This window comes from Neophocaena asiaeorientalis, unplaced genomic scaffold (assembly GCF_003031525.2).
Source record: "Neophocaena asiaeorientalis asiaeorientalis breed wild unplaced genomic scaffold, Neophocaena_asiaeorientalis_V1.1 scaffold504, whole genome shotgun sequence".
In the NCBI taxonomy this organism is placed as follows: Eukaryota; Metazoa; Chordata; class Mammalia; order Artiodactyla; family Phocoenidae; genus Neophocaena; species Neophocaena asiaeorientalis.
Window position 1 is genome coordinate 6686508 of NW_020174438.1, and position 25615 is coordinate 6712122.

At 47.2% G+C, this 25615-nt stretch overlaps 1 protein-coding gene across 1 annotated transcript in view; it reads right to left on the reverse strand.

The window, feature by feature from the left end:
* The window catches only part of PPFIBP2 (PPFIB scaffold protein 2), a 153131-nt gene that overhangs the window by 62175 nt on the left and 65341 nt on the right, over positions 1-25615 (reverse strand). The window contains exons 7-8 of the mRNA XM_024757007.1: positions 4690-4782; positions 450-563 (exon numbers count right to left, since the gene is read on the reverse strand). Coding sequence (XP_024612775.1) covers positions 450-563; positions 4690-4782 — 207 coding nt within the window. The remainder of the gene's footprint in view (positions 1-449; positions 564-4689; positions 4783-25615) is intronic.

The following is a 25615-nucleotide window of genomic DNA, read 5'->3' on the forward strand; positions in this document are numbered from 1 at the left end:
GCCACACAGAGTGAGAGGGGAAAGAGTGAGGGAAGGAAAGAGGCACAAAATAAGTTAATCGACTTTCGAAAACCCCAGATGCCACTTACAGGGCAAAGGCGACAACAGTGCCATGCCCGAACCGTGGGTTACTTGGTTATGAGGAGTTAGCTAGTTAAGTGTGTCCAGTGTGGTTGGCGTGATAAGATGAGGGGGACATGGCCAGCAGAGAGCTCTGCACTGAACCAGGCCAGGAGAAAGTGCCCTGGGAATCTGTCAAACCAGCCCAACAAGTTATTCCTCCCGGGCCAGCCCTTCCCTGCCCTCCCCCCTCCGGTTTCACCTGCTGTGTAAACACCACAGGCTAAGCAGCCAACCCTCCCCTCCAGGCAGGACGGGAATAGAAGCAGCTCTGCAACGTGGACCCAGAAAGGGGCTTGCCCAAGGCCCTGGGTCCCACCCACCCTTACCTGTTGAAGCATCTCTTCAGCGGCATTGAGTTTCACCTGGTGTCCCTCCAGACACACTTCCAGGTCCCGAATCTTCTCTCCTTGGGCTTCCACTTGGTCTGTGAGGACGCTCACCTGTCCCAGGAAATAAAGCAAGGGTGGAGGCTGGGACCGGCTCCCCGCTGGAGGGGAGCCGTGAAGCCACACCACTGATTCTTGATGGGAGAAGAATGGCTGCTGTTTTTGGTGGGTGGTAAGTGGGGGAAGTGTCCTGGGTGAAGGGAACCCCAGTTGTTTTCTCACCTGGCCGGGAAGTCCCAGACACCACCTGGACCAGGTTGGTCACATTTCCTGCTCTTGACAGACTCAGGAGAAAAACACCCAGCAGCCACGAGAGCAGCCTCTGGGCTGGCCTCTGGCTCCCTGTGCCTCTCACAGAGCTCCCTTGGGCAGCCCGACCTCAAGGAATACCTCAAGCTGGCTCTCCAGGGCTGCTGCCACCTCATGTGGAAGCGCAATCCAAACTTCTGTGCAGAGTAGCCAATGACCTTACCCCTCTCATCAGGGTGTGAGGACAGCTCACCTATCAGGCGAGGGTTCTGAAGCAATTAAGGAATGTGGGACGTAAAGGGCATGTATTAGCACTGACAAAACTTGGCTGCAGAAAGGTTTTTGTGCTTCACAGGCCAAAACATGACTAAGTCATAAATATACACAAGCCACGCTGCATATACAGTGGCAGGAAAACAGTCGTCTTTCTGAAGAACATCGAGACTATCTCTTGGAATTGTTAGCAAATAAAAATCCATTTACGATAAATCATTTAAATTATACCCTAAATACAGACTGAGAAGATTTTCAAAGCCTCCTCTATCAGCAAACAGCCCTTTTCCTTATTATTAAATAATCCTTTTCCGTATTACTATTAAATAATTATTATTAAAAGGTGCCTCAGAGCAGGAAGAGGAAGAAAGCATGAGTGACCTCCCCCAAAATAAAGAAATCAAGGACTGGTAAATTGAGATCCTTTATAGCCTTTTGGTTTTCAACCAATGGTTGACTCATCACCATTTACATAAAGATGATCATAAATTATTTCTCAGTCTGTAAAGGAATGATAGCTGGAGCATGAGAGTTAATGCGAATTCACTTATGCATGCTTAAATAAAGTTATGAATTATAAAGCTCCCTTTTACAGAGGCACTAATCTTAATGAATATGGCTGCTTTAAGCTTTCCATTTTTATGTTCCTAAGTGATTAATGAATTATTGAAACATACTCCTGGAGCTGATGCATGGTGTGCTAACATTTCAATTGTAATCCAAAAATGGGCGTCTTATCCTCGCTGCCTAACATGATCAGCCGTCCTGGCCTTTTCTTTTCTTTTTTTTTTTTTGCGATATGCGGGCCTCTCACTGTTATGGCCTCTCCCATTGCGGAGCACAGGCTCTGGACGCGCAGGCTCACCGGCCATGGCTAACGGGCCCAGCTGCGCCCCGGCATGTGGGATCCTCCCGGACCGGGGCACGAACCCATGTCCCCTGCATCGGCAGGCGGACTCTCAACCACTGCGCCACCAGGGAAGCCCCTGGCCTTTTCTACTACTAACTCTAATTTCAAAAGAGTAGGATGCTAGGGGTGGCCTTTGCTCCCTGGGTTCCAGAGTTTCTGTTGGGGATGTGTCGTGGTTAATCTTACTGGGATGATTAACACTTAGAGAGTCTGCACCACGCCTTGGGGCCATGGGCTGGCGATACCCAGCAGAATAGGTACCCAGACGAATAACGTGTGGTCTTAGGTACCAAGAGGAATAACGTGGTCTCCGGCATTCTATAGCTCATAGCCCAGCTGCTCTTAAGACTCGAGATACACCGGGTTATGGGGTCCTTATGAACGTGAATAGTCTAGGTTATGAATGTAGAGGTGTAGAAAATTGGGAGAAAATGTATAAAGGTTCTAAATGTGACCTTTATTCAAGAAAAAATATTTTCTGAGCCCCTACCACATGCTAGGCGTAATTTTAAAAACCGAGGGGATACAGAAGTGGGGGAAAAAGAAAAAGATGAAAATCCTTGCATTAAGAAGTCACATTCTAATGAAGAAATACAAGATTTTGGTTTTATTTGTTGTTTAATCCTGAAAACAGTATTTTGCCCTGTGTGATTTCCCTTGTTCTTCCACAAGTAAACCCAGGAGAACATTCTGGGCCAAGGGCTCCAATGAATTCGGTCTGGCTGAGCTGTCTTGTGAATTAATCAAGCAAGTGGCTCCCCCATGCTGAGGATCTGTCTAAGCTGCTCCGTGGAGCCTCTAGAGACGGCAGTGAGCACGTAAGAGCAACTCTGAGAGTCCGCCCACAAGCTCCTGGAGGGACAGAAACCACTAGGATCCACTTCTGACTTTCCTGATAAGCAGCTCCCCAGTTGTGCTAGAGTTATTTCATTAAGGATTATTCAAGAATTCGGAATTCTTAAAATATCAGAGAGATTATCACACAGGAATTCTTTATTAAATTGTAACCCTCTAAATAGAAATGTCTCATTTCAGCCATGAAGGTTCCGGGTTCATTAGTCTGTAGCTTGATACTGTTTATGGCAAAATTCTAAACTGGACGCTCTTCCATCAGTTGTGTCATTGGGATGGAGGTTCCAATTACACATCCCGCAAAATGTCTGCACTCTAACGTGCTATATAACCAGGCCCCTGCTACCTCTCAGTAGGCAGTTCCCAGGCTTCTCAGGGTCACCAGCTCCAACCACACAGCCCCTTCCTGTGCTTCCCACACACCAAGCACATGCCTACTTCAAGGTGCTCGCTGGACCAACCACCTCCTCTGCCTGGTACGTGCTTCTCCCAGTCTCTATGGGACTCCCTCCCCAGGTCCTTAAGTCTCCTCCTATCGGGGAGGTCTTCCCTGACCACACAGTCCTATCCTGCTTTACTTTTTTCCATAGCATTTATCATCACTGGAAACATTTTGTGAATTGGTTTGTCTATCATACATGTACGTGCGTGCGCACACACGCGCGCGCACACACACACACACGAATGGAAGCTTGAGAACAGGGATTTAGTCTATTTTCTTCACTGCTACAACCCCAGCACCTAAAACCCGTATCCACTGAGTTGTGGGCATGCAAATAGTTTTTAATGAACAAATCAATGAAGTGAAGGAAAAAAAACAAACCTAGGATGCAAAATTGTGTAATTGTATATTGGGTCTGAGCTTAATTTTTTGAGATAGGGGCAGGACAGAAAAAAAAAAAAAAGGACTGGAAGAAAGGGCGAACATGTTAAATTCTTTTTGACTTTCCAAAGTTTCTAAAATAATCAGACATTATACCTACATTCATAAAATGAAGTGAAATGAATAAAAGAAATAAGGTAAAACAGAAGGAAAAAAGCCAAACATACTGCAGCCTCTTAACTCTAGTGCTCTAAGCTAAGGCCCATAGTCTAAGGAGGGTCCCAGAACCCTCCCTGCCCCCTCGCTTCCATCCCACTTACCAGTCTTAATCACCACCCTTCAAGCTTTTTAAGGAGCTGGGATTAGGATATTAGTCTTATTATTCTCTAATTGTCAATCAGTGTCTGAGGCATACCAGTCCTTGAGGCTTGATTTATGTGTTTGAGAACTAACACAGCAAAGAGCTCCTACCTCAGCAAAAAGCATCCCACGAGAAAGATCAACTTTTCAGAATGCAATGCAAGTTTTCAGACCTGAAACTACGTCTTTGACTCTTTGTCTCTGAAAAGTTTTGGAGTTCCTTTCTTCAAAGTAAGAGAGTCATCAAAGGCTTATTAACCCATGTTAACAGCTCCAGGGGGTTTGGCCTCAAAGTGATCAGTCTAGATCCAGCTCCGGATCAACTGGGCCTGATCCTGTTAGCATCCACCCTGGGGCTTTTTAAGAGGCTTTGCTTTATTAGTGACATGAGGACACATCTCCTTTGCAAGACTTCTGGAAGACAGGGCCCCATTAATCAGCCTGGCCACAGAGCTTCCAGTGTATAGATGCAGACACTCTTGTAGTCCATGATAAATAAATGAATCCATTCACAGCCCCCAAAAGCCAAGGCCAGAGTTAAACTGTGCCCCCAGTTACTTTCTCCTTTGTTTCAGGAAAAGTCTTTTGAAAAACATACACTTTGGGAGCAGGAAACATCCAACAGAGAAAACCCTTTGGACTTCCCTCCTACTTAAGGCAGCTACAGAGTTGGAGGTAACAGAATAAGCTGGTTCCCACCAAAAAGGACCCACCTGTAATATGAGGGACTCCTTATCTCCTTCTAGACGTGCTAAGCGCTCCTGGTACGTTTCATTACTAGCAGCACTGTGGTGATTTACCTGGGACTAAAGGGAAGAGGAAAAAAACACACACTTAAAAGTCTGGAAAAACATCTTACCAACTTCCAAATGAAGTATGCAATTGGTGAGGTCAGTTTCGCTCATTATCTATGCAAAACCACCCACCTAAACAGGAAACCACAGGATTTCAAAACTACTAGGAGGAGGACCAGATCAGATGCCACTGATAGGCATGCCATGAAAGGTGGCAAAAACCACCTCCTGGGTGACCTCACCTTTGGCTAGAAAGGCCTCGGTGGAACTCCAGACCCGGCGGTGCTTGACGTGCCGGGTCTGGTTTAGCTGGAGGCACAGCCGGCCAGAAGCACCAATAGCAATAAGGGTCTACTCTTTGAGACCAGGGAGCTGGTACCATTCACTGAGGAACTATATGGAAACAACTCCTGCACAGATCTTGTCTCCTGACTCTCATGCCAAAGTTCTCCAGAGCCGAGGCACATCTCGTGGCGTGGAGGCCCATCCTGAACATCGCAGGGAGCCTGGAGGATGAGGGATGCCAAACGGAAGGCCCTTCATCCACTCGCACATCCCTTTCAGAAGTGGCCGATCGCACCCCTCAATAAGGGCTCTGGCAACCAGGGTGGCACGTGGAGTTGCTACAGTGTTAGAGCTGAGAGGAATAAGCTAAGATGAAACGTCTTGAGAAGAACCCAAATGACAGCCAAAGGGATCTCAAGGGCCAAGCAGAGGGAAAACACAGGAAATACCAAGTAGTAGAAAACCATGGAAAACAGAGGAAAGGGAGATTTGAGATGGCAGTCGAGAGGCAAAGCTTATAAAATGCCCTGAGCTAGAGACAGGAGCTGCAGTCACTTCCTGGGTGTGTCTGCCCTGGTTGTAGGCAGGGAGGAGGGAGGTAGCTGCTAATGGAACTGAACTGGCCCAGTGCTATGACTACACCCTTCTTCCACGAGGAATTTAAGGGCCCAAACCAGAGGCACACAGTAGGCCATCCAGAGGCTCAGCGGTCTGAAAAAGCAGATCTTATTGCTAAACGGGGAAATGACACTCCTTGACACCTGGGCTGGTCCAGTGGAGTCAATGCTCCAATGTTCGTAAGGCGGGTATCCTATATCCCAAAGGAAAGTCACGATTGTAAAAGGAGAATGTCAGAGAGGAGACTAGGCACAGAGAAGGGCCCAGAAGTGGTCCCCTTCTCCTGAGCCCATTTCGCCACATTCCAACCTTCAGAATGGGCTTTCCAACCACACCCCACCTGCCCCATTAGGAAAAGATACCTCCTGCCTTCCCTCGTCCCATCCCTTCCCCAGTGCACTGCCTAGGTGAGGGCAGGCGGCAGAGCCAGGCCTGGTTCCAAAATGAAACAGGGACCAAGAAATCTGCATTCAAGCCGTGGAGTGTCACCTGTGAGGGAAGCACTAGCTGTCTGTCGAAGGTGCAGTGGGAGGGTGAGCCCAGGGGCCACTTCCCAGGGCAACTGTGCCAGGCACAGGCCAGACGGACAGGGCACCCCTGCCATTCCCCTAGCCCCTCTCCAGTCTGCATCTTGTTCAGTGTTATGGAAGCTCTTTCATACCATAAACAAAGGGCCTTAGCAATCACTAATGGCTTCTTTGTGTTGGTATCAGTTTATTATTGTTCCATTAATATTCCAGTCATCACACGGTCAAACACTGACTAGTATCCAAAGATATAATTAGAACCTACATTTCTCAGAGCCTAACAAGAAAAGAAAGGAAATAGCTCTTAAGCAGCAGGTCAATTGCTCCTCTGTCCAAGAACCCACATGATGGTGACTTTCAGAGGAGAGAGACTGAGAACAGAAAGGACCCAGGCACCCAAGTGAAGCTGTGTGGATCCAGCGCCGAAGTCAGCACATGCACAGGGCCACCCACCACTGGCAGCTGGCACTTCTCCAGCAGGAGACGAAGGGAAGGCTCCTTCCACAAGACTCCGGCCAGCTACCGCACCACCTGAGCCTCAGTCAAATGGAGTGCGGTGTGTTCGTACGATAAAAGACCTACCCACGCAATCACCCAGAGAGGCAGCTAGTTGGCCAAAAAAAAAAAAAAAGGGGGGGGAAGGAAGTTGATATCGTAAGTTCAGTTAATACACAAAATGCGTGCCATAGAGTCCATAACACATGCCAGAAGTAGATTAAAAAAAAAAAAAAAGGGGGGGGAAGGAAGTTGATATCGTAAGTTCAGTTAATACACAAAATGCGTGCCATAGAGTCCATAACACATGCTAGAAGTAGATTAAAAAAAAAAACAATCTACTCTAGCAGCCAATGGAAAAAGGGAAGCACCACCGAGTTAAAAGATGCACAGATCAGTGTGGCAAAGTCAAGCTAACTGCCTAGGAGAAGCACAGCTCTTCCTAAGGAAGGGAGAACCATCCCTTGTTTCCACAGAGAGACTGTGTAGTGGATAAACAACATTCGTGATGATATCCTCACAGTAAACGGAGCCCAGCAGAACTCACTGCTTTCCTGTGATGTTCTCAAAATAGGTCAAAGGTTAGTGGATAACGTGGGCCAAAAACCAAAGCAATTCTATGGAGACCAATACAACGTGGTCCAAGTACCGTGCTCTAGACACAAAGTGGGCACTTAGGCAGCGCTCACCATGTACCAAGCACTGTCGAGAGCACTTTACATATATTAATTCATTTAATCCTTCCCACAACTCTGCTAGATAGGTACTATTTTTATTCTAATTTTACACTTAAAGGAACTGAGACACAAAGTATACAAACAAGGCACAAATGGATTATTTGCCCAAGTTACCATGTACGAAACCAGTAAGCTCTCTGTTACAGCTTGAGGAACAGATGAGTATATATTGTTTTATACATTGTGATTGTATGAAAGTTCACTTAAATGTAAAAATGCTGTCTGAACCTAAGTATCCATTAATAGAGGAGTGGATAAACTGTGGTTCACCCATATTACGGACAATCTGTAGCATTTTAACGAGGCAGATTTTTATGAACCATCATAGAAATACAAGACATATTGGATAGTGAAAGCAGCAATACCCAAAGAACCGTGCGGTGTGATACTAGAAAACAGTACCATCCGGCTCCGCAAGTACTGATATATATATGAAGGTAAATAGATCCAGTGTCTGGAAGGCTACAGAACGACCCTTAACAGTGCTCTCTTTTGGGGACGTTTCTGGGCTACGAAAAGTTGGGAGTGGGAGGTTTGGTCAAGAGGGGCTTTAACTATAATATTTGAGCTTCTTATAAAAATATGTTTGGAAAAAAAAAATATGTTTGGGCTTCCCTGGTGGCACAGTTGTTGAGAGTCCACCTGCCGATGCAGGGGATGCGGATTTGTGCCCCGGTCCGGGAAGATCCCACATGCCGCGGAGCGGCTGGGCCCGTGAGCCATGGCCACTGAGCCTGCGCATCCAGAGCCTGTGCTCCGCAATGGGAGAGGCCACAGCAGTGAGAGGGCCGCGTACCGCAAAAAAAAAAAGTTTATTTACTTGAGTAATTAAAGTATGTTTTAAAATCTAGAAGCACCGTTTGAGTAGCTAGAACAATTCTTGGTGCTTTTTTCCTCCCCTAACAGACTTGAGGGGCACATCCTTCCCCAGCAGTCACACTGGCCCATGTGGCTGTGCTGCATGTGGCAGAAAAGTGCCTCCCTCGACCCAAATCACCATTGTAGACGAGCAGGGCATCTTCCTCTCATCCAAATCAAATCACTGCTGTTCTCTAGCAAGCTTTTGAAAGGTATTAAACAAGAGTGAGATGGAAACAATGTCCCAGAAAGAAGTCTGCTACATCGTTATCCCTTGCTTTTGGTGAAGTTCAGAGTCCTGTGTTGTCACATTCTACAGAAGATGGACAGCTCTCAAGAAAACTGCACTCAAGCCTTAGCTGGTCACAGACCAGGATAAAACACACCTCTGCTTGAAGAACCTGGAAAGCAACTGAGAACAGGGCCAAGAAGAACATCTTGTTGAATGCCAACATTTATTAGCCAAAGGTGAGGATTTGAGTTTTGAGTGAATAAATGCATACTCCTTATTCCAGTAATTGGGCAACAGGTTCAGTCACTTTTGGGCATCATTCTTGGATTATAAAATGGCTGTATCATCAGGGCATAAAAGGCCAGAAGGTTATGAAAATTATTGATAAACATGTTTAAAAAGACAGAGTCGGGACACAGCTCTGTTTTGCCCGACTTTCAGAAGAGCTTGCTTTCTCAGAGGCTACATCTGCTTCCTTAATTCTAACAGTGGAATTGTAGTAGAAGTCTTGGATCAATACTGAGATCATCAACTGGGTCCCTGAGTGATTCCAGGTTTGGGAGTCTCTGAAAAGTCTTGTCCATATTCTCTATTAGGTAACTTGGTGATAGAGCAGTTGCCCAGCTCTCTATGCATAAAGTCAGATGGAGAGAACCATGCCAGCATTCCGCCGAGGAGGAGAAAGTCACACCGAATTCCGAAGGATGCTACATGCTAAGTTTCGATTCCTCCCCGCTCTGGGATGGCAAGTGATCTAAAGGAGAGTTCTATACTGTTCTACCCTGTTAAGGATGCTCAACCCATTGATAAATATCAATTAAAAAGAGGTCATTTTTACTCAACTAATGATGTTAAGCCCTTAGGCTAGACCTGTACAATGGACTTCTGATGTACTAAGGTGTGATATACATATATCTGATCAAATTTTTCTCTTCTGTTTTGATGGTTATTTCTACAAATGTGACAGGGAAAAATGAATCTTCTCATCTAAACTTTCCATCGTCAAAGCTATCCCTGAAACTATAATTCACGTTAGTTACCTGATATAATATTGTGTGGGACCAAGAGATATTGTGAAGGCCAGGGATCTGCATACCCTATGGAGGTGAAATGGCAACTACAGGTTGACGTTTCCACATCCTCTTGCGGCGCTTATTGAAGAGCGCCACAGTGAAACATACTCCCTCTCTCTCATATCACAGAACTGAAGCAGCACGGGGAGTTCTTTTTGTGTGTATATTGTCAATAACTCAGAAACTTTAGCCAAGACTATTGAAGTTAAACCACCTTTGCTTCTATCAAAATTTTACCCTCAAGAGGCTGGACAAAGTCTTGAATAAAGGAATCCATCTTCTAAAACCCAGATCTCTTGGAGGCAAATATAAAACACAGCTCAGAAACGTCACATCAAGGTCTTCCCCAGATGCTCAACATAACTATTAGAGAAATGCAAATCAAAACTACAATGAGGTACCACCTCACACTGGTCAGAATGACCATCTGCAAAAGTCCACAAATAATAAATGCTAGAGGGGCTGTGGAGAAAAAGGAACCCACCTATACTGTTGGCGGGAATATAAGTTGCTGCAGCCACTATGGAAAACAGTATGGAGGTTCCTTAACAAATTAAAAATAGGGACTTCCCTGGTGGCGCAGTGGTTGAGAATCCGCCTGCCAACGCAGGGGACACGGGTTCGAGCCCTGGTCCGGGAAGATCCCACATGCCGTGGAGCAACTAAGCCCGTGCGCCACAACTACTGAGCCTGCGCTCTAGAGCCTGCGAGGCACAACTACTGAAGCCCACATGCTGCAACTACTGAAGCCCGTGTGCCTAGAGCCCATGCTCTGCAACAAAGAGAAGCCACTGCAATGAGAAGCCTGTGCACCACTACATAGAGTAGCCCCTGCTCGCAGCAACTAGAAAAAGCCCACACGAGCAACGAAGACCCAACGCAGCCAAAAATAAATAAAAATAAAATTAAAATACCTTTCTTTAAAAAAAGAAAAAACAACTAAAAATAGAGTTACCACATGATCCAGCAATCCCACTCCTGGGCATATATCCAGAGAAAACTCTGATTCAAAAATATACATGCACACCAGTGTTCTCAGAAGCACTATTTACAATAGCCAAGACATGGAAACAACCTAAATGTCCACAGATAAAGAAGATGTGGTATATATATACAATGGTATATTACTCGGCCATTAAAAGAAAAGAATGAAATAATGCCATTTGCAGCAACATGGATAGACCTAGAGATTATCATACTAAGTCAGTCAGACAGAGAAAGACAAATATCATATGATGTCACTTACATGTGGATCTAAAATGTGATACAAACGAACTTATTCACAAAACAGAAACAGACTCACAGACATAGAAAACAAACTTGTGGTTACCGAAGGGGAAAGGGGGTATGGGGGAGGGATAAATTAGAAGTTGGGGGACTTCCCTGGTGGTGCGGTGGTTAAGAATCCGCCTGCCAATGCAGGGGACACGGGTTCGAGCCCTGGTCCGGGAAGATCCCGCATGTTGAGGAGCAACTAAGCCCGTGCGCCACAACTACTGAGCCTGTGCTCTAGAGCCCATGAGCCACGACTACTGAGCCCACGTGCCACAACTAACGAAGCCCACGTGCCTAGAGCCTGTGCTCTGCAACAAGAGAAGCCACCACAATGAGAAGCTCGCGCACGGCAACAAAGAGTAGCCCCCACTCGCCGCAACTAGAGAAAGCCTGCGCGCAGCAACAAAGACCCAACGCAGCCAAAAATAATAAATTAAAAAAAAAAAAGTTGGGTATTAACATATACACAGTACTGTATATAAAATAGATAAACAAGGTCCTACTGTATAGCACAGGGAACTATGTTCAACATCTTATAATAACCTATAATGGAAAAGAATCTGAAAAAGAATATCTGTGTCTATATCTATATAACTGAATCACTTCGCTATACAACAAAAACACAACATTATAAATCAACTATACTTCAATTAAGAGAAAAAAAAAAAAGGTCTTCCCCAGGCCTTGAGAGTGACGTTGCTGAGAGTCTCCTGGAACAGAGACAACACAGCACCTTGACTCTTAGACTGTGGCCCTCTTTCTAGAAGACCCAAGACACTGTTGATGCTGAGACTGCACAGGCCTAATATACAGCTCCAGCTATCAACAGCCTACAGTGGGGCTATCGTCTAAGCCATCTCTAAATGGAAGAGAGAGGCTTCAGGATGATGTAGCAGCCGTGCAGGCTGATCCACGGTTGGGGGTCATGGAGTTGACCATGATAGTTAATCAGACTCAGTGATTAGGAGAGAAGTGGGAGGATGGAGAAAGGACCGTGTGGGTCCAGGAAGCACAGGACTGACCACCAAGATTCCAGTATGGACAGAGTCTCTATATAAAGGGCATTCGGGGCTACACAAAAACACTAGACTAATCTGAGTCCTGCCTCCACCTCTTCCCACGGGTCAGTGAATAAGGAGTTTACTCTCGGTTAAGTTCCTCATGCACCAAGAGCTGAATGCTAGCAGACTCAAGAAATAAAATAGGTTTTCCATATCTTAGGGGACATTGATTTTTTATCAGGGACGTGATTATCAGAGGATATTTAAGGTTCCCCCCCCACACACACAGAGGCAAAACCCTTATCATTAGTTGCAAAAAAAAAAAAAAAAAAAAAAAAAACCAGACTAGTCTATTTCCCTCTTGCTCTCTTGCTAAGAGAAAGGAACAGGCTGGGGTCATGACCTTTGCTATAACTATGTGGCAGGAGTGAGGGCTGCCATCTCCTTAGAGATATTCTCACCCCTTCCAACCTCCTGATGCAAAGCTTAGAGGGTTGGAATCTTTCCTCTGCATTTTTAAACTTGGAAACAGAAGATGGTAGTAGTTGTGCTACAAGGTTCAAAGGTTGTCAGTGGACATGTCTTCTTCCAGGTGGAGGAAGTTGGTTTGTAGCAGGAGTAAGCTATGAAGCCAACACACAAATGAAAGCCAAAGAAGAGAGACTGGTGGCATTCTCACCCCTGGTTCATGCTGTCCAAAGGCAATGATACATCCCTGCCCTTCCTATTGGTCCCCTCTTGGCCTACACTGGTTCAAACCAAGTTTCTGTTACTTGCAACCAAAAGTCCTGGCTAATGCATTTGTCTCAAATGGTGATCAGTCAATTGACTGAAATTCACTCCTCTGGAAACAGACTTACAAGAAAGCATTCCTGCTATTTGGATATAGTACTGAATTACAAAGGGATTCTACCTACCATTGCTTGATTTGCTTGCACTGGTAAACTTAAAGACAGAATTGTCAGTTCTGAGCCAAATATAGTTAAAACCAAGATTATCATCAAGGGCTAATAGGGATCTACTTTGTGGCAGAGGGTGTGTCTGTGTGGGATGCATGAGGATAAAAAAGGAACCCATTCTCCTTTGTGTGTGAAATGGATGACTTTCTATCCACCACCTGTTGGCCTCCATTCTTATTTCCCAAGCAGAACAAGAAGGTTAATTCAGGGAATGATACAAGATGCAGCAGGCCCATGGCATCAACTGGGGGTGTGTTGGCGGGGGGGGGGGATGAAATAAACAAAAATAGGTTAAAACACAACAAGAAATAAACAGGAAGCTAAAGTAGGGCTAAAAGATACAAGGGTGGATGGGAAATGAATAAATGAAGGGCTATAAGAACATAAAAACACCTAACAACTGTTTAAGAAGCTATGTTGAAAGAATTAACACGTCCTGTATAGCTGTACAAATGCCAGGTCTGAGAGCTGCAGCTTCCCTGTTCCCACCCTTTGCTCAGCTGGATTTCAAAGCAGGGGATCCCTGGGGACTTTGTTGGGGGCTTCCATATTCATGTACAGAATTCCTGCAGCCTTCTCCTCTACAAGGTAGGACCTCCTGTGCAGAATGATAGCTGGGAACGATTAAGAGGTGAGGCTGCACTAACCATGCACAAGCTCAAGTAGGTCACCTCATCTCAAGCTTCCCATCCTTTAAATAGAGGAGATCATACCTCACAGAGTGACACAGATGATCAGTTAGGTCATTAAAAACAAAGACGTGTGGGAAAAAAAGTGCAGAAAGCTCTTTAGAGCAGGATGCTCTAATATTTCCTCCATGTAATATAAACAGTTTTTGAATGATCGCGGAAACACGGAACTCATTGAAATGGCTTTGTTTAAACTAAAAGACTGAAATGCAGTTAAGACACAGCTCTTCCCTTGCACGGACAGCTTTAATGAACTCATTCGTTTTGTGCAAAAGAACAAAAGAAGGCAACATTTCTGATTAGGATACCTATGAAGTATCTAAAGATCTGAACAAACAACCCAAAGTTACAATAACCAAAATACTTTCGGGCTGGAAAGAAAACAAGTGCCTAAGGGACAACACAGAACCCATTGTTAGCTAAGAGCCCTGGAATCATGCCTGCGGTACACAGCCTCGAACCTGTTCCCTTTCCATCGTCTCTGAAAAGATGCCCATGTTTGGAGTTGCATCTACAGGAGCACAGTTTATAATGAGCACAGTGAAAATTTCAATAGCTAATAATGACTAATCATCAACACTTGCATTTTTCTTTCTGTTCCAATCTGAAAGTCAGGTCAAATTTAGGTTAAACATGAGCTTTCCAGCTGAGCTGTGCCCCCACCAACCAGCCCCCGCCCCCAGCAGCCTCCTCAGAGCCATCACCCTCTGACTCTAGTGGCTGGTCAGCTTCCACGATGCCTGCTCGCTCTTGGTCCTTTCACTGTAGCTTGGCAAAGGGATGGCCATATTAGGTCTCTGCAGAGTTCTGGAGGGGGTGCTTGGTGGCACGGATAGGGGCCGTGCAGAATCCCCAGGAGTCTGACTCCTTCACAACCTGGCTGGCCTCTGCTGGCCTCTGTGTGCCCTCCAAGCGTGCTCTGGCACACTCTCGGGGATGCTGGGTGAAGGCAATGTCCCACGGGACCTCCTGTCAGCATGGCACTTCACTGGACACGGGGAAAGTGCTGGTTCCAGAACAAACAAGTGGTGTGGAGGAGAGGTCGTGTGGGGGGTGTCACTTGGTATGCGAGCACGGAGTGTGGGAAAAGCCTAAGGAAGTCAGCTCCCCTGTGAGACAGCTCCTAGTCAAGGGGATCATATCAAATCCAGAAAACCCACCTCAAGAGAGCCATGGCTGCCAAGCACAGGGGAGATGTGAAAGTCAGTAAGGCTATACTTCAAGCTCAGGACCACCACTCACATAACAAGCTTTTGAGAAACTTGGAAAATGCAGACCTTAAAAAATAAGGACCAAAAAAATAAAAAAGAAGTAGATCATAGAAGCTACAACTTCTATTACATGGCTCAGGTTACCCATCACCAAAGGAATCAAGCAGAATGAATGCAAGCAGGTGCTTGTAAAAAGGAAAACTTCTCCTAGATGTTTTGGTTAAGGAATTTAAGGCCTTTCTGGAAGTTATTATAAAACCACTTTTTCCCAACAATAGCCAAGCCCATCCACTACCTCTGGCACAGAGGTAAAGAAGTTTCTTCAAAATGCAGCGTGAGTAGAGTACAGTCAGGTCCTTAGCTACCAGGAGCCCAACGAGAGAGAGATCCTATCCTGACCTTGACCTCCTTATGCCCTCCACCTCTCTTAGTTGCAATTATATATAAGGGGAGGCTAAGTGTCGCTGGTGGGGTTGTCACTATCAAATGATCCACCATCAGGGACGGGCAAAGTTTATGAATAGCAAATTAAATAGCTTGGTCAACCTATGTTCACATAATTATGCTTCAATTCAGCTATCTATTCAGTGACTAAATATTCCTGAACACCTACTAGGTGCCACTCCCTGTGCTAGGCAGTCCCTGCCTTGAAAGAGCTCTGTAGTCTTACACTGAGACGTGATAAGTACTGTAATAGAGTTAGTTTTGTTTTGTTTTTTTTATATCTTTATTGGAGTATAATTGCTTTACAATGGTGTGTTAGTTTCTGCTTTATAACAAAGTGAATCAGTTATACATCTACATATGTTCCCATGTCTCTTCCCTCTTGCGTCTCCCTCCCTCCCACCCTCCCTATCCCACCCCTCCAGGAGGTCACCGAGCTGATCTCCCTGTGCTATGAGGCTGCTTCCCACTAGCCATCTATTTTACGTTTTGTAGCGTATATATGCCCATGCCACTGTCTCGCTTTGTCACAGCTCACCCCTCCCCCTCCCCATATCCTCAAGTCCATTCTCCAGTAGGTCTGTGTCTCCACTCCTGTCTTACCCCTAGGTTCTTCATGACATTTTTTTCTTAAATTCCATATATATGCGTAGCATATGGTATTTGTCTCTCTTTCTGACTTACTTCACTCTGTATGACAGACTCTAGGTCCATCCACCTCATTACAAATAGCTCAGTTTCGTCTCTTTTTATGGCTGAGTAATAGAGTTAGTTGTGTGTAAGCCAGCAGCAGTGGCATAGGGGAGGGACAAATCGATTATACCTTCAAGAGGGAGGAGAGGCTTTACAGTGGAGTCCCCACTTGAAAGACTGAGTCTTGAAAGCTACGACGGAATTCCCCCAGAATAGAGAACAGTATCTTTGGAAAGAGTCTTCCTGATACAGATAGGCTATCCATGAAGCCACGATCGCCACCCTTCAGATATTCTGGTTTCCCAGAACTAACACAGAAAACAAAGAATCTCTTGACAGTCTATCTATAAGCTTTCCAACCAAGGGGCTGGTGTGATGCACACCAAGGCTCCTAACTGATCATCCTGGGAAGCAGGACTTGGAGGTGAGAGAAATGCCCTGGATTCACCAAGATCTTGTTCCAAAATTATAGCCTGGCATAAGCTTAGTCCTTGCTAAATTCTCTTGATCAGGTGGCTGGATGCGTAAGGAACCTACAGCACTCGACTGTAGGAGAAGTGGTATTTACAAGCATGCTAGTATCTTGTGAAGGGAGCATACTAAAGCCAGGAGCAGAGGAAGAACAGGAGGCTCTTTGAGTGGTGCTCTTTCCTCATCTGGCCAATTCCAAGAGACACACTGACGCATGATTCTTAAAAATGCCTGTCGGAGGGGCTTCCCTGGTGGCGCAGTGGTTGAGAGTCCGCCTGCCGATGCAGGGCACACGGGTTCGTGCCCCGGTCCGGGAAGATCCCACATGCTGCGGAGCGGCTGGGCCCGTGAGCCATGGCCGCTGAGCCTGCGCGTCCGGAGCCTGTGCTCCGCAACGGGAGAGGCCAACGGAGACAGAGGGGCAGCATCAGGTGCCAGAGTTGGGGACGGAGGAGCGATTGTGACTGTTTCAGCTCACCTGGAGGCATTAGAAGTAAACGGCCTGATGTATCTTGGCTCCTGAGATAGAAGGTCCAGGCATTTCATCAATCAAATAGTGTAAGAGAAAGATCCACAGGTGGAAAATGTGGGATTAGGTAAGGGCCAAAGAGAGGAGCTGGTCCTTTGGTCACAGGAATTTCATTAAACCTACAAGATGCCCAAATGGGAATGAATTCCAGGGAAAATGGATGGGAAACGTTGCTTGGGAACTAGAGGCAATAAGAACATTATAGAAGGACTTCAAAAGCTTTCTTAGGGACAAAGCCAATGTGAAGTGGGTTTGGGAGTGACCAGGAAGGAGTAGAGATGTTTTTAGCCTGCTCTTGATTTCAAGATTCCTGATGGTGAAAAGAGGGTAAGTTCTATAAGGCAGCATGGAGAGACAAAGTACATGGTCAGAGACAGTTTTGTTTTTCTCTAAGAATCAAGGAGAAACGTTTTCTGCCAAGGACATGGGACAAGGAGGCAGGGCAGAGTAAAGAGAAGAAACAATCGGAGAACAACAGGACGTGGAATAGCACTAGATCAGGAGAACAGGATACTGGGATAGCCTTGGTGGAGAGAAGGGACTCCTGACCCATGAAACCAAAGGAAGTTGAAAAATGATGGCTGTGGGGACTTCCCTGGGGGCGCAGTGGATAAGAATCCTCCTGCCAATGCAGGGTACATGGGTTCGAGCCCTGGTCTGGGAAGATCCCACATACCGCGGAGCAACTAAGCCCGTGCGCCACAACTACCGAGCCTGTGCTCTAGAGCCCATGAGCCACAACTACTGAGCCCACGTGCCACAACGACTGAAGCCCACATGCCTAGAGCCTGTGCTCCACAACAAAAGAAGCCACCGCAATGAGAAACCCATGCACCGCAGCAAAGAGTAGCCCCCGCTCGCAGCAACTAGAGAAAGCCCACGTGCAGCAACGAAGACTCAAAGCAGCCAAAAATAAATTTATATAAAAAAAACACGCTTTTCATATTCCTCTTAAAAAAAGAAAAATGATGGCTGTGAATACTGTTACCTTTTGTGGTGGTGGGGAGGGAAGATGAGAAGTTCATCTATGTGTGGCTAATTTTTTTCAATGAAGTAGGTGGTGACATCAGTTGAGAGGGAAGTGTAAGGTTGGGGACAAATGGAAAAGTGTGAAAGAGCTGATACAGGGATGGGGGAGGGAAGAATGCAGGGATGAGTCAAGGGACACCGCCCCCCAAGTGCCGATGCCAGTTCATGGAACTACCAATGGCTGTGCTGCTCTGGAGCACCCACCCAAGCTATTCAGCAAATGACCCTGGTATGATGCCCCTTTGCCAAACCCTGCTGGGAAAGAGGTGTGAGGGCCTCTCCAAACAGCTGGCAGACAGGAGTCACAGATGGCAAAATTCTAGCTCCTAAACTATGCTGGAGAATATGATGGGTGGACATTTTGGGTGCATTGGCTAAAGATGGGATGTACCCTTAGGAAAATGAGGACAGCTAGAACCCTTGCGTAACCATACCCACTATCATCCTCCTCCTGGTCTTGAAAAAATCTCTCTGCACAGAATCAAGTTTGGGCGCATGGCTCTAGAGTAACCAGAGGCTGTCTGTTGTGGCCGAGGTCATCGTCACCATAACATCTATGAAGCATTTTCTAAGCACTTTACATACATTGAACTATTATCCATATTTTACAATCAAGAAAATTGAGCCCCAGGGAGAGTAAATCAATTGTCCAAGGTCACACAGAGCTGAGATATGAACCCAAGAAGTTGGATACAGGATCCGCGTTCTTATCCAGTGCAAACAACTTTCACAGAAGCCGCTGCCTACTTCAACTTTAATTGCACTCTGACTTGAGTACAAGGCAAGTCAATGTCTGGGGCCAGGATGTCTTTGCAGCTCTCCTGGCCCAAGTGGCCAGGCTACTGGATCAACCGTTTGAGCACCAGATGACACAGAATAAAGTCTCACATTAGCAGTTTGAGTTCATCCCATACTGTACTACAGAACCCAAGCCAATTGCATGGGGGAGCCATGATGATTCCGTTTTTGTTTTTTTCTTAGGGGGTGGGGTGGACGGGGTTGTGACTTCGGTTTGGAATTTGGCTCCAACACAGAGTCCTAGAAGCCAGCAGTGGTGTGAAGATGCTCACAGTACTGGGATTTCTGTTCCTGGGAAAACAAACTCCTGCTCAGAGGGCAGCGGGTGGACTCCACAGACCCTGCTTTGTTGCTATTTTGAGAGGCTCTTTCAGGACTATGTGGGTTGGAGCCACTGATCTCAAAGCAGGGCAGGTGTGAGCTGTTTACCTGCTCTTGATTTCAAGATTCCTGATGGTGAAAAGAGGGTAAGTTCTATAAGGCAGCATGGAGAGACAAAGTACATGGTCAGAGACAGTTTTGTTTTTCTCTAAGAATCAAGGAGAAACGTTTTCTGCCAAGGACATGGGACAAGGAGGCAGGGCAGAGTAAAGAGAAGAAACAATCGGAGAACAACAGGACGTGGAATAGCACTAGATCAGGAGAACAGGATACTGGGATAGCCTTGGTGGAGAGAAGGGACTCCTGACCCATGAAACCAAAGGAAGTTGAAAAATGATGGCTGTGGGGACTTCCCTGGGGGCGCAGTGGATAAGAATCCTCCTGCCAATGCAGGGTACATGGGTTCGAGCCCTGGTCTGGGAAGATCCCACATACCGCGGAGCAACTAAGCCCGTGCGCCACAACTACCGAGCCTGTGCTCTAGAGCCCATGAGCCACAACTACTGAGCCCACGTGCCACAACGACTGAAGCCCACATGCCTAGAGCCTGTGCTCCACAACAAAAGAAGCCACCGCAATGAGAAACCCATGCACCGCAGCAAAGAGTAGCCCCCGCTCGCAGCAACTAGAGAAAGCCCACGTGCAGCAACGAAGACTCAAAGCAGCCAAAAATAAATTTATATAAAAAAACACGCTTTTCATATTCCTCTTAAAAAAAGAAAAATGATGGCTGTGAATACTGTTACCTTTTGTGGTGGTGGGGAGGGAAGATGAGAAGTTCATCTATGTGTGGCTAATTTTTTTCAATGAAGTAGGTGGTGACATCAGTTGAGAGGGAAGTGTAAGGTTGGGGACAAATGGAAAAGTGTGAAAGAGCTGATACAGGGATGGGGGAGGGAAGAATGCAGGGATGAGTCAAGGGACACCGCCCCCCAAGTGCCGATGCCAGTTCATGGAACTACCAATGGCTGTGCTGCTCTGGAGCACCCACCCAAGCTATTCAGCAAATGACCCTGGTATGATGCCCCTTTGCCAAACCCTGCTGGGAAAGAGGTGTGAGGGCCTCTCCAAACAGCTGGCAGACAGGAGTCACAGATGGCAAAATTCTAGCTCCTAAACTATGCTGGAGAATATGATGGGTGGACATTTTGGGTGCATTGGCTAAAGATGGGATGTACCCTTAGGAAAATGAGGACAGCTAGAACCCTTGCGTAACCATACCCACTATCATCCTCCTCCTGGTCTTGAAAAAATCTCTCTGCACAGAATCAAGTTTGGGCGCATGGCTCTAGAGTAACCAGAGGCTGTCTGTTGTGGCCGAGGTCATCGTCACCATAACATCTATGAAGCATTTTCTAAGCACTTTACATACATTGAACTATTATCCATATTTTACAATCAAGAAAATTGAGCCCCAGGGAGAGTAAATCAATTGTCCAAGGTCACACAGAGCTGAGATATGAACCCAAGAAGTTGGATACAGGATCCGCGTTCTTATCCAGTGCAAACAACTTTCACAGAAGCCGCTGCCTACTTCAACTTTAATTGCACTCTGACTTGAGTACAAGGCAAGTCAATGTCTGGGGCCAGGATGTCTTTGCAGCTCTCCTGGCCCAAGTGGCCAGGCTACTGGATCAACCGTTTGAGCACCAGATGACACAGAATAAAGTCTCACATTAGCAGTTTGAGTTCATCCCATACTGTACTACAGAACCCAAGCCAATTGCATGGGGGAGCCATGATGATTCCGTTTTTGTTTTTTTCTTAGGGGGTGGGGTGGACGGGGTTGTGACTTCGGTTTGGAATTTGGCTCCAACACAGAGTCCTAGAAGCCAGCAGTGGTGTGAAGATGCTCACAGTACTGGGATTTCTGTTCCTGGGAAAACAAACTCCTGCTCAGAGGGCAGCGGGTGGACTCCACAGACCCTGCTTTGTTGCTATTTTGAGAGGCTCTTTCAGGACTATGTGGGTTGGAGCCACTGATCTCAAAGCAGGGCAGGTGTGAGCTGTTTGTGAGTCAGTCAGGAACCAAAGAGCTGAGGGGCGGAGACCCTCTGGACGCTTGTGGTAGGAGATTACCTTGTCCCAGGGATCTGTCTGTCGGGGAAGGCACTGGAGGACCAGCCCTGGTCAGCCTTCTCTGAGCAGCCACTGGGGCCTCTGGCTACTCATGGTGGGCCAGGTCCCAGCTGTCTCCTGCCGGTCTTTGCTTTGAGACCTTGACCTGGAATGTGGAAAGGGGCCTAAGCTGAAGGAATGATGGCCTAAGATGCACTCCTAGGAGAGAAGCAAACTGGTCCCATCTGTTCCTCTTTCAATATCCTCCTTCCTGGTAATGGCCAAGAGCAGTTAACTTTTATTGAATGTTCCCTATGTGCATGGTTCTCTGCTAAGCATTTAACATACATTATCTTACTTGATCCTCATAAAACCTGTATGTGGCTGGCACTATTACCTTCCTTATTTTATAGATGAAGAACTCCAGGATTTGAGATAATATGCCTAAGATCACATAGCTAGTAAGTGTGGCGAAGCCAAGAGCCCAACCCAGGCTTTACTTCAAACCGCATGTGCTTAGCTAAACAGTACGCAGTATCCCGTCCTCCAAAGGCCACGAGACAATGTCTCTTTTCTCACCAAATGCTTCTCCTCTAGCTTTGGGCCTTCTTAGCCATAGGCATCTCCCCTTACTGTCCCAAAATTTAAAGACTCTCTTGCTCCGAGGCATTGACCTCTTGGACTGGTCCAAGGGCAAGGGTTCCCAGCCTACCAGGTCACACCTTATCCAGGCACCTCTTCTGCTGGAACCACCCCGTGTGTGGGAACATGAAAGAAACAGCATGTTTCCACCTTCAAAAACCTGAGCTAAGAGAGACCTGCTCTCCAAGCCACCCCAGCTTGAGGAAGCACATGGGAAGGGGGTGGGTGAGCCAGGCAGATGCAAAGTGCTGGGCACCCAGGCTGGAGTCCACTGCATGCAATACAGGGAGGAGGTCAGCAAAGGACTGATGGAAAAGGAGAGCCCTGATGGAGTCAGATGAAGTGGGTGGGAATTAGGAGGAGGACATGGAGGTAGAAGCTCAGAAAAGGCAGGGACTACACGTGGGAGCTCGTCAGATATAAAAAGATGAAATTAAAGTAAATATAAATAGATATAAATGATGAAACTAAAAAGGTAAGTTGAGGCCAGGTTAAGAAAATGTCTTAGGGCTTCCCTGGTGGCGCAGTGGTTGAGAGTCCGCCTGCCAATGCAGGGGATGCGGGTTCGTGTCCCGGTCCGTGAAGATCCCACGTGCCGCGGGGCGGCTGGGCCCGTGAGCCACAGCCTCTGAGCCTGTGCGAACGGAGCCTGTGCTCCGCAACGGGAGAGGCCACAACAGTGAGAGGCCCGCGTACCGCAAAGAAAAAAAAAAAAAGTCTTAAAAGCCAAGCAGGCAGAAAAACCTCGGCTTTCTCGTCCGGACTAAGGGCAAATCCTGGGGCTTACAACCAGGGTCAAAGGATGAAAAGGGATTTTTATTTATTTATTTGTGGTACACGGGCCTCTCACTGTTGTGGCCTCTCCTGTTGCGGAGCATAGGCTCCGGACGCGCAGGCTCAGCGGCCATGGCTCAATGGCCCAGTCGCTCTGCAGCATGTGGGATCTTCCCCGACCGGGGCACGAACCCGTGTCCCCTGCATCGGCAGGTGGACTCTCAACCACTGCATCACCAGGGAAGCCCAGAATTTTTTTTTTTTAAGGGGATTTTAAAAAGAAGAGTCTGGCAGTTGTGTTTCAGGTAGAGAATAGGAAAGATACTGATTATACTGCCTATGACATATCCAATACTTTGTGTGTTTTTTTTTAATGCTCCTTAAAAGTAGAAAAAAAATGTTTTGCTATGAGTCTTTCCCAGGGGGTTTGAAGTCTCCTCACTTAGCGCTTCGCCCAGCCAACTTCCCACCATCCAAAAGAGTCAGAGCTCACAGCCTGGGTCTCAGGACTGAAAGAACCTCCTTACCTTGCCTTGCATGCAGAATTAATTCCTCCACAGACAGAACTTCTGCACAAGTTACAACTTCTGCACAAGTTATCTGTCCCAGCAGCTGGGACATGGCACCTACAATCCCAGGCACATCGCGGCTGTTAAGACCTCCTGGTTAAAAAGCTTCAGTTGGATACAAGAAAATAAAAAGTGATGGGAAGTGCACTTCTCACCTATTTCCTCCAAAACCTTTTCAACGAGGCTTTTTCAATTCTTAAGACAATGGATGAGAACTTTTACCAAAATGTCTGGTCACCTCAGCATGCTCTCTGGTGACAGCAATGCCCCCATCCCAAAGCTGGGATGGGGCTGAGCACAAACAGATTTCTGCTGGGTTCCAAACCCATAATTTTCTACCTACTTGGCCATAGAAATGAGGAAAGAGAACTGGACTGGGAGACAGAGCAGGGTTCAAGATCAGGCTGCACCACTTATAGCCATAACACTAATAGCCATGAGGTTCCTAGCCTTTCTTGGGCTTTTTTTCTTTTTTTTTTTTTGTGGTACGCGGGCCTCTCACTGCTGTGGCCTTTCCCGTTGCGGAGCACAGGCTCCGGACGCGCAGGCTCAGCGGCCATGGCTCACGGGCCCAGCCGCTCCGCGGCATGTGGGATCTTCACGGACCGGGGCACGAACCCGTGTCCCCTGCATCGGCAGGAGGACTCTCAACCACTGGGCCACCAGGGAAGCCCCCCTCTTGGGCTTTTTTAAATGGGGGGTTTGTACTAGTTGATCCCAACAAGCCCTTGAGCTCTCTAATTTGGTTCATTTGCCTCACTTTTCGTGACACAGCTTACCATACACCATATCACGGCTAGAGTAATTTTCATAAAATACAAATTAGATTCCCCAACGTATCTCATGACACTTCCCTACTACAAGTCTCCCATTATACAAACGACGTCACCCACAACCCTTACTGTGGCCTTCCGTGTCCTGTGTGATCCGGAACCCACCCCTAGCTCCTAACCATCACCGCCCTCAGACGTGTTCTTCACCCCATTTTCCACCTGACTCACTCCTACTTCTTCAGTTTTCAATGAAGTGTTACTTCCTCAAAGAGGGCCCCTGACTACTCCTTCTCAATCAGTAACAGCCCTTGATGATGGCTACCAACAGTTCCTCTTCTTGGCTGTATTTATCAACTTGTAAATTTCAGGCTTATTTCCTGGGACTATTTAACTGGCATCTCCCAAGTGGTAGATGGGAGATCCACAAGAGCAGAGACTGGTTCTACTTTGTGCTCACCACTGGACACCCAGTACCCAGAACTTGATAAATATTTGCGGAGTGAGAAGTGCAGAGGGTGCACGCCAAAGCAGGCCCAGGGTTGGGGCACCGGGGTCGGGGACCTTCTGAGCCGGACACTTCCTGTCCCTCCTGTTCTACAGTTACAAGGTCAGATCTCTTATCTGTCAGCTGCTTTTGCCCTTCCTCCCTCTGAAAACATTCAGCCGCAGTGTGAAAATAGATGGATACCCATCCTTGCAGCTCAAAGATGGTGACAGAAGAGCGAGCCTGGGTTCTGTGAGTGCGGACGCTACTCCAGCCCCCAGCACTCACCCCACACTCTCACGCTCAACCCCTACAGAGTCGGCAGGAACGACTTGCAACGCCAGCCCTTGGCCTCTGAGAAACACGCAGAAGAGGACTTCAGAGAGCCTCCCCCCCGCAACGCAGCAGCTCTTTTGGCTGACAGCACACTGACTAATCTCCACACCAGATGACTTCCGAGCAGAGAAGAAGCCCAACAACTTCTGAATCCAGTACGTTTGAAAGGCAGCGGCCTCTCCGCATCCTCACACCAAAAGTGGTGGGCACCTTCAGGTCACGGTGTCTGGAGCCTCCAACCGTTCACGTGCTCAAGTTAAAATAACGAACTCTCCTCACTTCATTCTTGCCTTTCTGCACAGAGGCTCATTCACTAGAATGTCAGAGGAGAAACAAAGACAGCTGACTGTTTTCTCCTCTAGTGTCTATAATTAGATTCTTCATGGAGAACTTGGCCACGACAGGGCTTCGCCGGACAAACACCTCCCCCCTCCGCACGCGCACGCACGCACGCACACACACACACACACACACACACACAGTGTCTCTCCCCTCACTCATCTCCACGGAGACCCAGACAAAGCAGCCAGTCACTTACCCTCTTCAGCCACGCGAAATGCTTGTAAACATCAATATCCCCATCCATGCTGGGTACCCATGTCAGCAGTTAGATTCCTTGGTTGAAAAAGCCCTTTTTCTGGCCAGAGACCAAATTCTCTCCTCTTCCTTGCTTCTGCCCCCTCCCCCTCAGGAACGTCAAGCTGTGTTCAAATTTCCCCAAGTCCCCTGGCCTGCGTCCGGCAGCCTTTCCCTAAACAGTTTCAGAGACACAGTGGCTCAGACCAGACCGTGCTGCTCCTGTATCCACCTCCCACTCCCCCGGACACACACAGGCACCAGCTCAGGGACACAGAGCCTGCAGAGCAGGGGACCCTGGCAGAAGGGGGGTGGGGGGGTGGGGGGA